Source organism: Thalia democratica, chromosome 5 (genome assembly GCF_965202585.1).
Source record: "Thalia democratica chromosome 5, ktThaDemo2.hap1.1, whole genome shotgun sequence".
NCBI classification, from domain to species: domain Eukaryota; kingdom Metazoa; phylum Chordata; class Thaliacea; order Salpida; family Salpidae; genus Thalia; species Thalia democratica.
The window spans coordinates 2,736,798-2,750,258 of NC_139169.1; the positions used below are offsets into that span (position 1 = coordinate 2,736,798).

The following is a 13,461-nucleotide window of genomic DNA, read 5'->3' on the forward strand; positions in this document are numbered from 1 at the left end:
GAGGGAAAAATTCAAGACCTCACATGGAGTTTTATAATTCTTTTCTGCGACACTTAATTTCAGAAATATTATTCTAAGCGAAAGACACCTTACTAGTTTTATTTATATTCTCAACATTACATTAATTAATAGAACGAGCTAAATAGTTAAGAGGAAGTTTACTAATAGACACAATTTAACTTAAAACTTTTATCGATAAATTAAGCTCAGTCCGGTTTTATTGTCTCGCCTAGTAGGATTAATACAGGTTTAGTTTTAAACATAGTGGCGAAATATTTAGCTGTCCACAATTAAGGGAGACAAACCATTTGTAACATACTTTTAGTTCAAACTGTTGGCTCACGTTTTCTAAATACAAAGTAATGATAAATTCAGTCTCGACGGAAATGGAGTCAATTTAGCATTTCTAGTTCATTTAGAGAACCAGAATGTCCTGTAATTATTAGACTACAGTATTCAATAAACTAGGGATAATTCAAAATGGTAAATTTGTATAAAACATGACCGCTTAAAACCTAGCAAATATTGATAAAATACATAGATATAACTACGTTTATCATCAAAAATTAAAAGCATTATCTGCATAATATTTTTAAATTTTTTTAAATCTGTCAATCAACGATTATGTTCAAATTTTGGACCAAACTATCCTAGCTTAGGGTGTGCTTTTAAAACTAATCAAAACCCTAATTTATCAAAATAAAAAACAACATATATATACAATTGGTATAGTTTTAATTTTCTACGTGAAAAAAATCAAAAATAATCCATGATTGGCTTATTTCTTTCCGGCTCCGACCTTGGACTTGGCGGTTCCTCTGAACTTCTTCTGCCTGTTTTTCCTCTCCTTACGCTGCTTCCTCGACGGCTTCGTCTTGGCCTCGGCGTGTCCGTGACGCACTAGCCTGTTGGGTAAGAAATATGATAAATCAAAATACTTAAACTTTACCAAATTATAGACATAAAATTGTTGAAATCAAGAAAATTTTAGTCAAAATATCAAGAAAATTTTAATTAATTATTTATTATTAGAAATTTATTATTTCTGTCTGTAATTTCATTTATTTTAATTATTTTTTATGAACAATACATACATTTAAATTAAAAAACAAGGAGTTCTAAAAAAATGAACAATAAATAACTATCAAAAATAAAAATAAAATAAGAAACAGAAAATAGTATATGAAGTTACAAAAACTGATATGATAAACTATTTTATAAAATAATATCAAGATGTCAAGTGAACAGTTCTGAAATGAACATTGAGTATTCAATCCAGCGTAGTGTCATTTATTTGATTTTACACAGAACGCGAACCAAGTCAACATGATAAAAGATGACTTGGTTGTCTGTTTGTGTTAGAAGTTACCTTAAAATCTACCTAAATAACATTTACCACAATTTACCTACATCAGTATAAAAAGTTTTATTTTGTATTTAAGGTTTTCAAATTTACCATAGATAATTTTAAACTACAATGTTAAGATGACTACTTTGAAGCACATAACTTTTTAAAAATTGAACATGAGGTTAAAGAAAAATAGATAAGTATTTAAAATATTATGGGATATAAAAAGGACTTAATATTTCCATTAAATATACAACAATCTAGTGCTTCAACCAATTTATAAGAAACTATACACAATATTTATGAAGAGTTTGATAACAATCTTGAGCCATCTGTGTAAAATGCTTATTTAACATGGTAATTTAATTCAGAGGTATATAATACAAAATAATAAACAAGACGATACAATATAAAATAAAACCACAGTAATCAACTATTTACCTATAATTTGACTAGATCATAAAATTCAAATGATTGTCTTTAAAGTTTGTGAAATACTAAAGGAATCAGATATCTTGATAAATTATTAGTCAAGGATAGCCTTATTTTCTAACCACAATTCATAACGAAAGATAATAATAAAGTTTATACTAATATTAAATATATGAGCAAGTCTTAGATGCTTTATTTAAAGGTCTTTAACGAGTTGGCTTTCTTTATTTTAATAAGATTAAATTGAAACTTTTGACATGTTCACTTGGTCACCAAGGTCAGCAAAATTAAAGAGCTTTAAAGATTAATACACTCAGTTTTCACATATCAGAAAGTAATAATATATTTTCTCAAATAATCTCAATTTAGGTCAGCTTTAAATTAAAAAATTTAAATTAATGTTCAAAAATGTTGAGATGTAAACATCAAAAATATAAAATGCTTGATACCATTTTAACAAAGTAACATGTATAGCCACTTAATACTAGAGTGTTATGGTACTTAAGAAAACTTTATTATAAACTGCTAATTTAAAGTTTATTAATGTTCAAAATAATGAGTTATATCTCTCTAAGAGGTCAAAAAACTGAATGGTCAAGATATTGAAACCCCTTGGTATTTAGTTGTTAAAGGACAAATTTAATAAAAATAGTGTATAACTACAAAAGGCAATTAAATTGCATGAATAAATAACAGGGTTGCCATGGACTTTTGGCAAATTTTCTCCAGGTTTTCAAAAGTTCTTGTTTTTGGGTCTAATCTTAGTTTTAATTTAAGTTTAAGGTAAAAAAAAACTGTGTTTAGTAGTATAAAAACATTCTAAAAATACTGTAAGGATACTTATATGTTTTTTTTTTTTTGGATGACAAAACATTTTTATCTATATGGTAAATTTATCTATTAGATAAAAAAAATTCTACTGTAAAAATTGTTTAAAATTCCAGGCTTATCTCTAGTTTTTTGCCTAAATTGTCAAATTCCAGATTTGTTCAGGTTAAGTGGCAACCTTGAAATAAGGTCAAAAATGAAACATATGTAAGAATGTACTACAGTTAGGATTTTTTTAAAAACAGAATTTGTACAATTTAATCGGCTTATAATATACTAAATTTGTAACTATAAATAATTAAATAAATTTAATTTATGATAACAAATATGAACAAAACATATTTATATAGTTTGACTGAAAGATTTTTATCAACTCTAAGTAATAATTAATGGAATACTCAAGAAAATTTATTTGTTTTTGTGCTTAGAAAGATATAAAAATTAGTCAAGATTATTTGAATTAAAAAAGGTAATAGCAATATTAAAATTAGTAATATTAAATTTATGATAACAGTTAAATGCACATACCTGTAGTGTGGCTCGAACTTCTTGGCGTAGTCAAGGGAGTCGTAGATGAGGGCAAATCCGGTGGTCTTGCCGCCTCCAAACTGGGTCTTGAAACCATGGGCAATGCACACGTCAGAGGTGGTATTGTACATCTTGGCGAGTTGCTCACGGATGTCCTTCTTGCTGACGGTGGCCTTTCCTGGGTGGAGGACGTCAACGACCATTTGTTTCCTCTGTTGATAAAAATTGTTATTTAAAAATAGTGAATTTAAAGAAGATGACTTTAGAACTTATATTTTATACAATAACTAGTGTGAACAATGAACAAAGTGGTTATATACTTGATTATTAGTTAATTTGAAACTTAATAATTAAACTTTGCTTTGTATCACTTATTTTAATTAAAGTTAGAATAGCTAACATTACTGTTATTGATTTTGGGTTGACACCAACAATATTCAAATTTTAAAATATATCTACACTATTATTTTATTAGTTAGCTTATTTTTGTTTTATCAACCATGATTACACATGAAATTAAGTGTGCTTTTAAATTCTTAGTGATTTAATTGATGGAAGTGTTTAATTTTTATAGTTTATGGAGTTCTTGATACTATTCAATAAATTAATTTAAAAAAATTAATTAAATTTTCATAAAAAACAAATCACTTATAATAAATAAGATCAATTATTGGGTTAAAATAAAGATGTCAAATGAACAGTTCTGAAATGAACATTGAGTATTCAATCCAGCGTAGTGTCATTTATTTGATTTTACACAGAACGCGAACCAAGTAAACATAATGAAAGATGACTTGGTTGTCTGTTTGTGTGTGCATTAAATATAATAATGCAATTGTATGAATAAATATTAGCTGACATAAGGTATTGGTATATTCAACAATCTAATTAACTCAATTTATATAAGTTTATTCATTAGTAAGGCTCAATAACTTGGCTGTATTTGTCTTCAAAAAAAATGAGTAATTTATAAAATATAATTGTGACTTAAAAGTTGAAACCACTGGATAAATCTTTTAATCTTTTCCTAACCCACTTTTACTAAATTTTCAACTAATAGCTCTTAAACTTAGTAGTAATTAATAGATTTCAAAAAGTTCATTTAAAGAGGTAAGGGTTCACATGTTTCTACAAACTTTGTTATAATGTAAGTAATGTTGGAAGCTTCAAGGATGGTTTACAAGAAAAATAAATAAATTTATTTTAATATTTTTTTTTAATTAACTTAGTGTTGAATTAAGTTAATTTAAAAACAATGTATCTGAAACATAATAAGTATAAATATATCAACTAAAATGAATTTAAGCTTAATATTAATACAAAGGACAATGATATCAGTTAATCAAAATTATTTCTTTTCACCAAGCATAGGTCCTTAGGCATATACCAATGCACAGTAACCAAAGCAAACTTGAGTTTTATTATTTGTGTAAAAATAGTTCAAGAAGTTACTACTTATTAGAGCAAAAAAGCCTGAAGTTGATGCAATCAAGCAATACTCAACAAACTAAAAAAAAATTAAATATTGCAATTTCATAACTTTAATAATTGCTTATTGATAAAACTTATGCACCTAACAAATTAGAGACTTCAGTAAAGCAAAATTATTAACGATATGTGGTTAACAAAAAATAAAACTGGCCAACAATTTATTTTAAAAATGATATTAATTTAAACCATAATATGATTTTAAGGTAATCTGATAAGTTACAACATGACTTCTATTTGATTTAAAATATTTAACTTGGCTGTTTCATTTTTAGGTGAGGTGTTTAGCTCACTTCAAGCTATAAATGTTTTAAAATAATATCGAAATAATTTGAAACATTATGACCTTCTTGTAAAACTAATAGATCATTTAAAGAATAATAGACAAAAATATACATGTAAAATAATTGCAGTTTTACTACCTTTGTAACATTATGAGTTGAGCTATTGCAAGATTGAAACCCATGGCAAACATATACAAATAAAACTAAATTATTACTGTTTCTGAACTGAAATTTGTGCTTGTAATGATACAATTACTTAAACTAGATTTAAAGGCAGTGTCATTTTTATAATAATAAATCAAATATAAATATAATAAAGCATATACTAATACTTGATTCATGTTTTGTATACAGATATGTTTAATTTTTAATTAATCTTCTTATTCCAGGGTTACCACTCATTTTATCCAAATTTGTTCCAGGTTTATCAAAGTACACATTTCAATTAATATTTTTAATTTAAGTTATGTTCAAGGTAAGAAGCTGTATCAAATGGTATAAAAACATTGAAAGGATACTGTAAAGCTAATTCAAATATGTTCAAAAATTAAAAGGTTGATGGTAAAATTTATGATTTGTTTAATAAATTTTATGAGTCAAATTGAAACTTTACTACTGAACATGAGAAAATTGTTAAAATTTGAGGCTTTTCCAGGTTTCCAAGTAGAGTGGCAACTAAGTAGTTATATTAGGATTTATCTCAAATTTGTGATCAAATTAGGTAACTTTGAAAATAATAATTAGCTATAATTTAATAAAAATCATCTAATCAAACTAGAATCTTTACTCTATTGAGTAAATTTAAATTTCATCAATTTCAACAAAAGATATTTAGTTTTGCATAACAAGCTATTTTGATATTAATTAAGAAAATACTACCCATGCTTCAATTTTTAATAAAATAAATTATTCTCAAAATTCAATAAATGATAAAATTAAAATAGGAAACAAAATATTTTCTAGTTAAGCATTTGAAAAATTTGCAACAACAAATTTAAACTGGCTAAAAATGAATGAAAAATTCTGATGCTTTGGGGACTTAGTTTCTCAAATATAAATTATTCACCTACTTGAAGGAGTCTGTTGGTCATAAATTTCCTTGTCTTGACAGTAACTGCTGACATTTTTTCAGTGGATGTTCTACTATTTTCCAACTACAGAGAAGCTAACAATGAAATATTTACAAAGCTTTGCTCAGTAGAACAATTTGGCTTTTTTGCTATATTGGTCAATAGCCAAAGATTTTAGCTGAAGCAGGGATGAGTTACAAAAACAATGTTTAAGACAGTAAATTAATTTAAGTAAAATTGTTTTTTTAATTTGACCACTTTGCTATTTTATAAAATTTCATTAAAAAAGATATTTTAAATTTGTAAACCTAGTGTAATTTTTAAAGTTAAGTATATATAAAAAAACTATGCATGTGTTTAATTTCTTTAATATTAATATTGTAATTAATACTACTATATTCTTTATATAATTTGACTTTGATTGATAAATAAAACTTTTTAAGCATTTTTTTTATAAAATTATTTTTATTATTTAGCGACTTAAATTTTCACTTTAATTTAAACCTTATGGACGTTGATAGCTGGCGAAGTTGCCAGACTTTTGTGAGAAAATCGCCACACAGTTACTAGAGCATAGACATCGAAATTTCGAATTAGTTAAATATTTATTCAGTGTTCAGAACTAATTAATTCAGGAATTCTAGAAATTCTGATAACAGATATATTTTAATAAAAAGTAGACAAGCACTTTCACATAAAGTAATTGTGTTTACACTAACTTTTAAAAGTTAAAATTTTAGTTATCACAAATTTTTTTTTGAATCAGAGTAAAGTAAGTTAACTAGTCTAACAAGGAACATTTCTACAAATTTTCAAATGTGTTTTAAAATATAAACTTTTTAATTAAATTTTTTTAGTACTACATTTTATTTATTTTAAATGTTTATTTGTAGTAATATGCATTTTTTTAATTAGTGTTCTGTTTAAATACATACTCACACATCTTTTATAGTTTATTTATTAGTTACTGTTTATCATAAAAAATTAACTTCAGATAAGTTTATCTTCTTATTTTTTATTCAATCTCGTTTTACTATTTCTAACTACTTTCAAAAGTATTATTTTTGCTGTAAGACAATTTTGACTACAAAACACATTACAGTTAATTATTGTCCTGGACATGACTTTAAACTGTATCCTGGTGTATGACTCGATAACCGAAAGGTTTTTTCGTACACCAGGTCCTTGGACCAAATATTTGAACGTTTTTTTTCGTTCAATAAACAATCTTTATATACATGTGTGTACATTATTAAATAAATTTGAATAGTTAGAAAACCTTACAAAAATATCTTTTTTGATTAACATCTTCTTAAGCTTACATAAAGTGTACTATAATTTTAAAGATGCTTATACGTCAAAAGCAATTAATCTGTTTTTGACTTTTTGACAACAAGTTTTGATCATATCATTTCGATTATCAGACTATAGCTTTAGTAGATAAAGACCTTTTCGCTTATTCAAGACTTTAGCTCTGACGATTTTCGCCGATGTTACCAGTAAATTATATATTAAACGTATAAGAATTACAAACATTTGCTTTAATTTTAATGAAAAGCTTTTAGTGCGAATGGTTAAATATGTAAAATAAATTAAACTTTATACTTGCAAAATAACCTTATTATTGATTCGATGTGTTTGCAAATAAAAAAAAAGTAAAAATTACAAATTAAGTTATATACATATTTAAAATATTAAACTTACTACTACTTTTATTAGAGCATTACAACCTTTTAATCACTATAAAATAGTTAATCCTTTATCACTACAAATACTTTTTATTTTATAGAACTTCTTATAATTTTTATTTTTAAACTCTTAATTATAGTTTTGTGAGTATGTTAAACATTTTCAACTTTAAATTTTTGCTTGCTTACTTCGATTTTTTTTACAAATTTTATGTAAACTGACGGAATATACTACAAATATGCTTAAAAAATATTACTACTATGAAATACAAATTGTGCATAAGCAAGCATTTTATCAAATAGATATAAAAAATTTAAAATGAATAAAATCAACTTAAATCAATCAAATGCAACAATTATAACAACTTAACAAACTATGTTATATACAAAACTAGCTAGTTTTATTTCTATAATCGACTTTCTAAACTTAAATAAAAAAATAAAAACTCTTTTTCAATGATTAAAGTAAATAAAAACTGATTAAGATCTTAAGTTTTGCACAACATTTATAACAATTATACTTTTTTTGATTTTTATTTAAAAAAAATTATTAAAACGCTTGCGTAAATTAACCTACATTAATAAAAACAGTTTTGATTAATAAAAAGCTCTTTTAATACTTTTATTTATTCATAAATCAATGGTTTTTAAATTTTTTGTTGTTAAGACCTTTATTTATTTAATAGAAAAGTATAGCTTTTTTAGTTCGTTAGATTACAGTTTTTTTTATTAATGATTACAGTAACTTTCCTAAAGAAAATATATTTTAATTTTCACCGGTTCTTAAGCATAAAAAAATGAGAATAGTACTTTATAAATCTATGTAAACATGGAAACTACAATATTTAACAAGTTTTAATATTTCCTAATTTTAATTTGTATTATGAACTATGAAGACAAGTCTTACGAAATGTTTGAAACTTTTAGATTATATTCTGAACATTAAAACCATGATTCGATTATATTCGAATATATTTCGAGAAAGATTTGTTAAATTTTTGGTTAAAAACTTTGTAAATTGTCAAATACTGCTTTAAAGATACTGTAAATTAGCTTAACATACATTTTTTTCCTTTTTAAGCTACTAAAAATTATAGTTGTTACACGAATAATATTTAGTTCTTTATCTTATTTTTTCTATTTTATTAACTAGGAATTTTACATAATATTTTAATAATCTATTTTTGTAAATAATGTTTTCGTTTATATTTTACATCAATTCTGCTACACAGTTACAGAGGAGTCTATAGAAGTTGTTTTATGATTTTATTAAATTTCAAACATCTTTGAAGAAATTAATTACTGCTAACTTAGAAGTAGTTTAACTTTGGAATGTTTAAGTTTAGCACTATAAGTTTTAGAACAAATTATAAATTTTTAAAACTTTTTAGGGGTAGCTTAGTTACAGCATCTTTGTTTGAATGTAAACCTAGTTTAAAATCAGTTGTTAATTAAGTATTTAAAAAACCTAAAGGTTGTAAATTTTAGTTTTTTAACTAATTTTGTCAAATTGAATGATGTATAAATTTTTAAAACGCATTTTATTTACAACAGTTAATTAGACCCAACTTATAGCAACCATGGATTTGGATTGGGACATTTAGTTAATATGGTCATATGAAAAATTAATTAGACTACAATAAATAAAATTTTGATGTTCAGTTATTTAAAATGGATATTTACAATTAAAAGTGTTTCAGAACAAATTAAAAAAAACAATCTTGTTTTAAATGTATAAAAACTAATTGAACAACTATAAGTAATTAAAATAATGAACAATTATACTACATTTGAAACAATAAAGCTATAAATCAGTGAATGATTTTAAAAAATAACATATAAAAATATTTTAGTCTGTTTTATACTGTAGAAGTAAATTAAGTTACAAGTTATGCTAAACAAATTTAACATAATCATAGTTTTCAGTTGGTTTTTAACAAATATAAAAAAGTGTTTTAATTAAGCAAAACATATTTTTGTTCATTCCCTAGACTAGCTGAAAAAAACAGACTTTAAATCAAGATTATTTTACATAAACAAGCATGTTTACAAAAACTGTTTACGAGTAAAGTGGAAGAGTACAGCTGTCAACAGCTTTTGTTGTACAAATTAGTTAAAAAAACTTGTTCATTGATAAAAAGTAAAATTTATACGAAAGTCTTGAAAGTTTGATACTAAATGAGCCTAGAAACTTACTTTTGTGTTCACTACTAAGTAGTTTGGCAAAAACTCAAATAAAACAAACACGAATTTATTTCTACAAAGTTAAGTAACTTTAGGTTTATAAGAAAATTTTAATTAACCTTATCTTTTAATCTTTTTATATTGAATATTATTGTATTGGATGATAAAATTCGTTTAGAAATCTTTGGAGATTAGTAAGTATTACAATTCTTGGAAAACTAAATAGAAATATATTTTTTTTATTTAGATATTTATAACGTTTAATTAAAAAGTTATGTCTAAGTGATTAAAGAAATAACGAAACAAGTTAGAAATGTATTACCACTGAAAATTATTTTTATAAAATCATTAAACTAAGCATTAGTAAACACCTTCCTTAAATTTCAACTATATTACATCCAAGATTCATGTGATTTCAATGAATCAATAAATTGCATCTGAAACAATAAATTAAGCTCATTATGTTTTCATAAGCAATCAGTTTAATAAAATGTTCATAATATTTTATGAAATTTTGTGAAAAATTATAGTTTTATTATTCATTCAAATTATTTTAGTATTCATTTACAACTGTTACTAGCATTAAATTTTGGGACTATTTTCTATTTAACATATTAACTGCTGTTATACAGTCGATGTATTTTACATTGTAATTTGTTGTTTATCAGACAACAAAACCCGATTCTTTTAAACATAAAACTCGCAAAGAGTAAAAATGAAAAGCAAGTACTAAAGAGACATGTAGTTTTTATGTATTCATGAACATATAGATAAAAAACTTATGTATTATTTACAATAACTCAAAAAAAAAATATAAAAAGTACATAAAATTTTAAGTAAAAACACCCATGTAATCGTGTTTTAAACTTTTATAATTTAAACTTTTAGTCGGCCTTTTAGGTGGATGTCACTTGTGCACTTAACGTGTAACTAATGTAGGTGCGTACTTAACGCGGGTACGTACTTTGTGCAACAAGCGACCCTGCGTTCAAAAGAGCCGCCATGCAAAAGTGTCCCCTTGTGCAAAAATGACACCATGCATAAGTGAAACCGTGCAAAATTGACGTTCGTGCAAAAGTGACTTATTGTGTAATGTTTACATAAAGCTGAAAATCTAAATTTCTTAGCAAAAGTATTATCATAAACTACAATAGTTGCAGATTTTAAAATTACAAAGAAGTCCTAAGAAAAGTTCATTAGTAGTTTATCTCGTTGCGCTTATTTTTAATGCATACTAGTCTTAACTAGTTTTAGGTTTTAAATTCTTGAAAAGTATGTTGTATGTCACTAGTAAATTTCAAAATAAAGGACCAATATCGCCTACTTTGAGAAACAATTGGTTTCATACTGAAGTATGCCTGAATGATTTCTTGCCCAAAAATCCGTTTGAAAACCCTGTTTAGGGCTGTTTTAGCTTATTTGTTTAATTTAGTGGAACATTCCACATCTTATTTTTTAAGTCCGGTTGAGTGGTTAAAAATTCTGCCGAATCTGTCATAAAACTACCAAAGTAATACCTTAGCATAGTTTAAGAACTATCAACATTAATATATAAAAAAAAAGTAAGATTAAATTTTGTGATTGTGGCTAATTCTGCCGAATCTGTCTTAAAACTACCAAAGTAATACCTTAGCATAGCTTAAGAATTATCAACATTAAAATAATCACAACATGTAAGATTAAATTTTATGTTTTGGGCTACTATGGCAACTCTTCCACCAGTAAAGTATAAAATTTAAAATAAAAGCTTAATCATTTGATGCAGTTATATTTATCAAAATTTTCTTATATTTTGAAGCTATACTAACCTATATTACGCTAAAAACAATTTAAGGTTTGAAAAAACTTGAATTATCTTTTATTCTTGTTGTTTGTTTCAAATAAAAGGACTTCATAAACGTTAAAGTTTTTCTAAATTAAAGTTTTTACTTTTTGACAGTTTATAATAGAAATTAGCAAGTGAAAAAGTTAACAGTTTGTTTATAAAAACTCTTTTGTGATTAGAGTTTAAAATTTTAAAAGATGATTATTTTCACCTAAAGGTTTTTGTTTTAAGACCTATTCATATTAAACGAATAAACTTACCGTGTTTTAAATTGATAGCTATATATATATATATATATATATCTATATATATTATAAATGTTTTATATACCTTGTTATATTTTATTGTGTACCGTTTAAAAAAAAACTATATTGTTTTTTTTGTTAGAAAAACGCAAGTTGTACTTTTCCTGATGAAATATTAAGAAATAAAAATTAAACTTTATTTTAAAAGCAAGTAATCTTTTTACATTAAATAACATCAGTCTTAAGTGTTTAAATGTACTTAAAACCAATTCAAAAAAGTTATCGATAGTTTAAATAAATCTTTTAAACTACCTAAATTAAATAAACCTGTTTTACAAGATTACTTAGCGCTAAGCTTTAAGCTTTGTTATTGAGTTATAGCTTAAAGTTTTTAAATTGAATTACTTTATTAATAATATAATCCTTCTAAATGATTAAAAATAATTTAGGTAGTATATAAGATTGTAAAATGAAAACTTTACTCATAAGATCAATGTAGTAGACATACACTTGTTTCTAATATAGCAACATATATTAGCAAATAAAATGTTTCGTTAGTTGTTAATGAGCCCAGAATATGTTAAATAAATTTATAGAAACATATTTTGTGCTCATTACCGATTAGCTAAATAAAAACAACTTAAGTTTTTTAATTGTTTACATAAAAGGTAAGTTACAGAAAAAATATGTTTTACTAGGTTTCTTTTTAAGTGAAAGCGTTTAAAGTTTGGTTGTAAAAAGGGTTATAGTGTAGAACACTAACTATGTTTTATTTTAATTCAAAGGTTCTTGTTTTAGGACGTATTCATCTTAAAAATTAAACTTACCGTGTTATAACTTGATTAGTGTGTATATATATATTTTTTAGTTTACATATTTATTATATACCTTATTTTGTTACTGTTTGTCGCTTCAACAAAATAATATTGCTTGTTTTGTTAGAAAAACACAAGTTGTACTTTTCCTGACGAAATTTTCAAAAGTAAAGTTTAAACTTTAATATGATAGTAAGTAATCTTTTTAAATTAAATATAATTAATCTTAAGTGTTTAAATGTACATATAAAATTAAAAAAATTATAGACAATTTGAATAACTTTTTCAAACTACCTTAAATATAATAAAGCTGTCTTATAAGATTAATTAGTGCTAAGATTTAAGTTTACTTATTGACTTTTAGCTTAAAGTATTTAAAATTGAGTTACATCATTTGTATTATAATCCTTTTTCACTAATTTAAAATGATAAGGTAGTATATAAGAATGTAAAATGGAAACTTTACTCATAAGTTTAAGGTAGTAGATATAAGTTTACTACAAAAAATCAAAGTATTTTAGCAAAAGAAATGTCTATTTAGTTCTTAATGAGCCCCAAATATGTTTAAAAAATTAATTAAAACATATTTTGTGCTCATTACCGACTAGCTAAACAAAAACAACTTAAGTTTTTTACATGTTTAAGTAAAAGGTAAGTAACAGAAAAAATGCGTTTACGAAAGTTTTTACCTCGTTGCTTTATATATCTCTAAAGTATTTTTTACTA

The 13,461-nt window shown here is 24.4% G+C and overlaps 1 protein-coding gene across 2 annotated transcripts in view; it reads right to left on the reverse strand.

The window, feature by feature from the left end:
* Positions 1 to 718: 718 nt before the first annotated feature.
* Positions 719 to 13,461, reverse strand: part of LOC145836176 (small ribosomal subunit protein eS24-like) — a 201,982-nt gene continuing 189,239 nt past the window's right edge. Inside the window, exons 2-4 of one of the 2 annotated variants that reach the window (XM_082943990.1) lie at positions 5,979 to 6,032; positions 3,137 to 3,348; positions 719 to 905 (exon numbers count right to left, since the gene is read on the reverse strand). In XM_082943990.1, coding sequence (XP_082800116.1) covers positions 779 to 905; positions 3,137 to 3,348; positions 5,979 to 6,032 — 393 coding nt within the window. In that variant the 3' untranslated portion in view covers positions 719 to 778. Of the gene's footprint in view, positions 906 to 3,136; positions 3,349 to 5,978; positions 6,079 to 13,461 lie in introns of those variants that run through there. The other variant, XM_082943989.1, reaches the window with a different exon arrangement.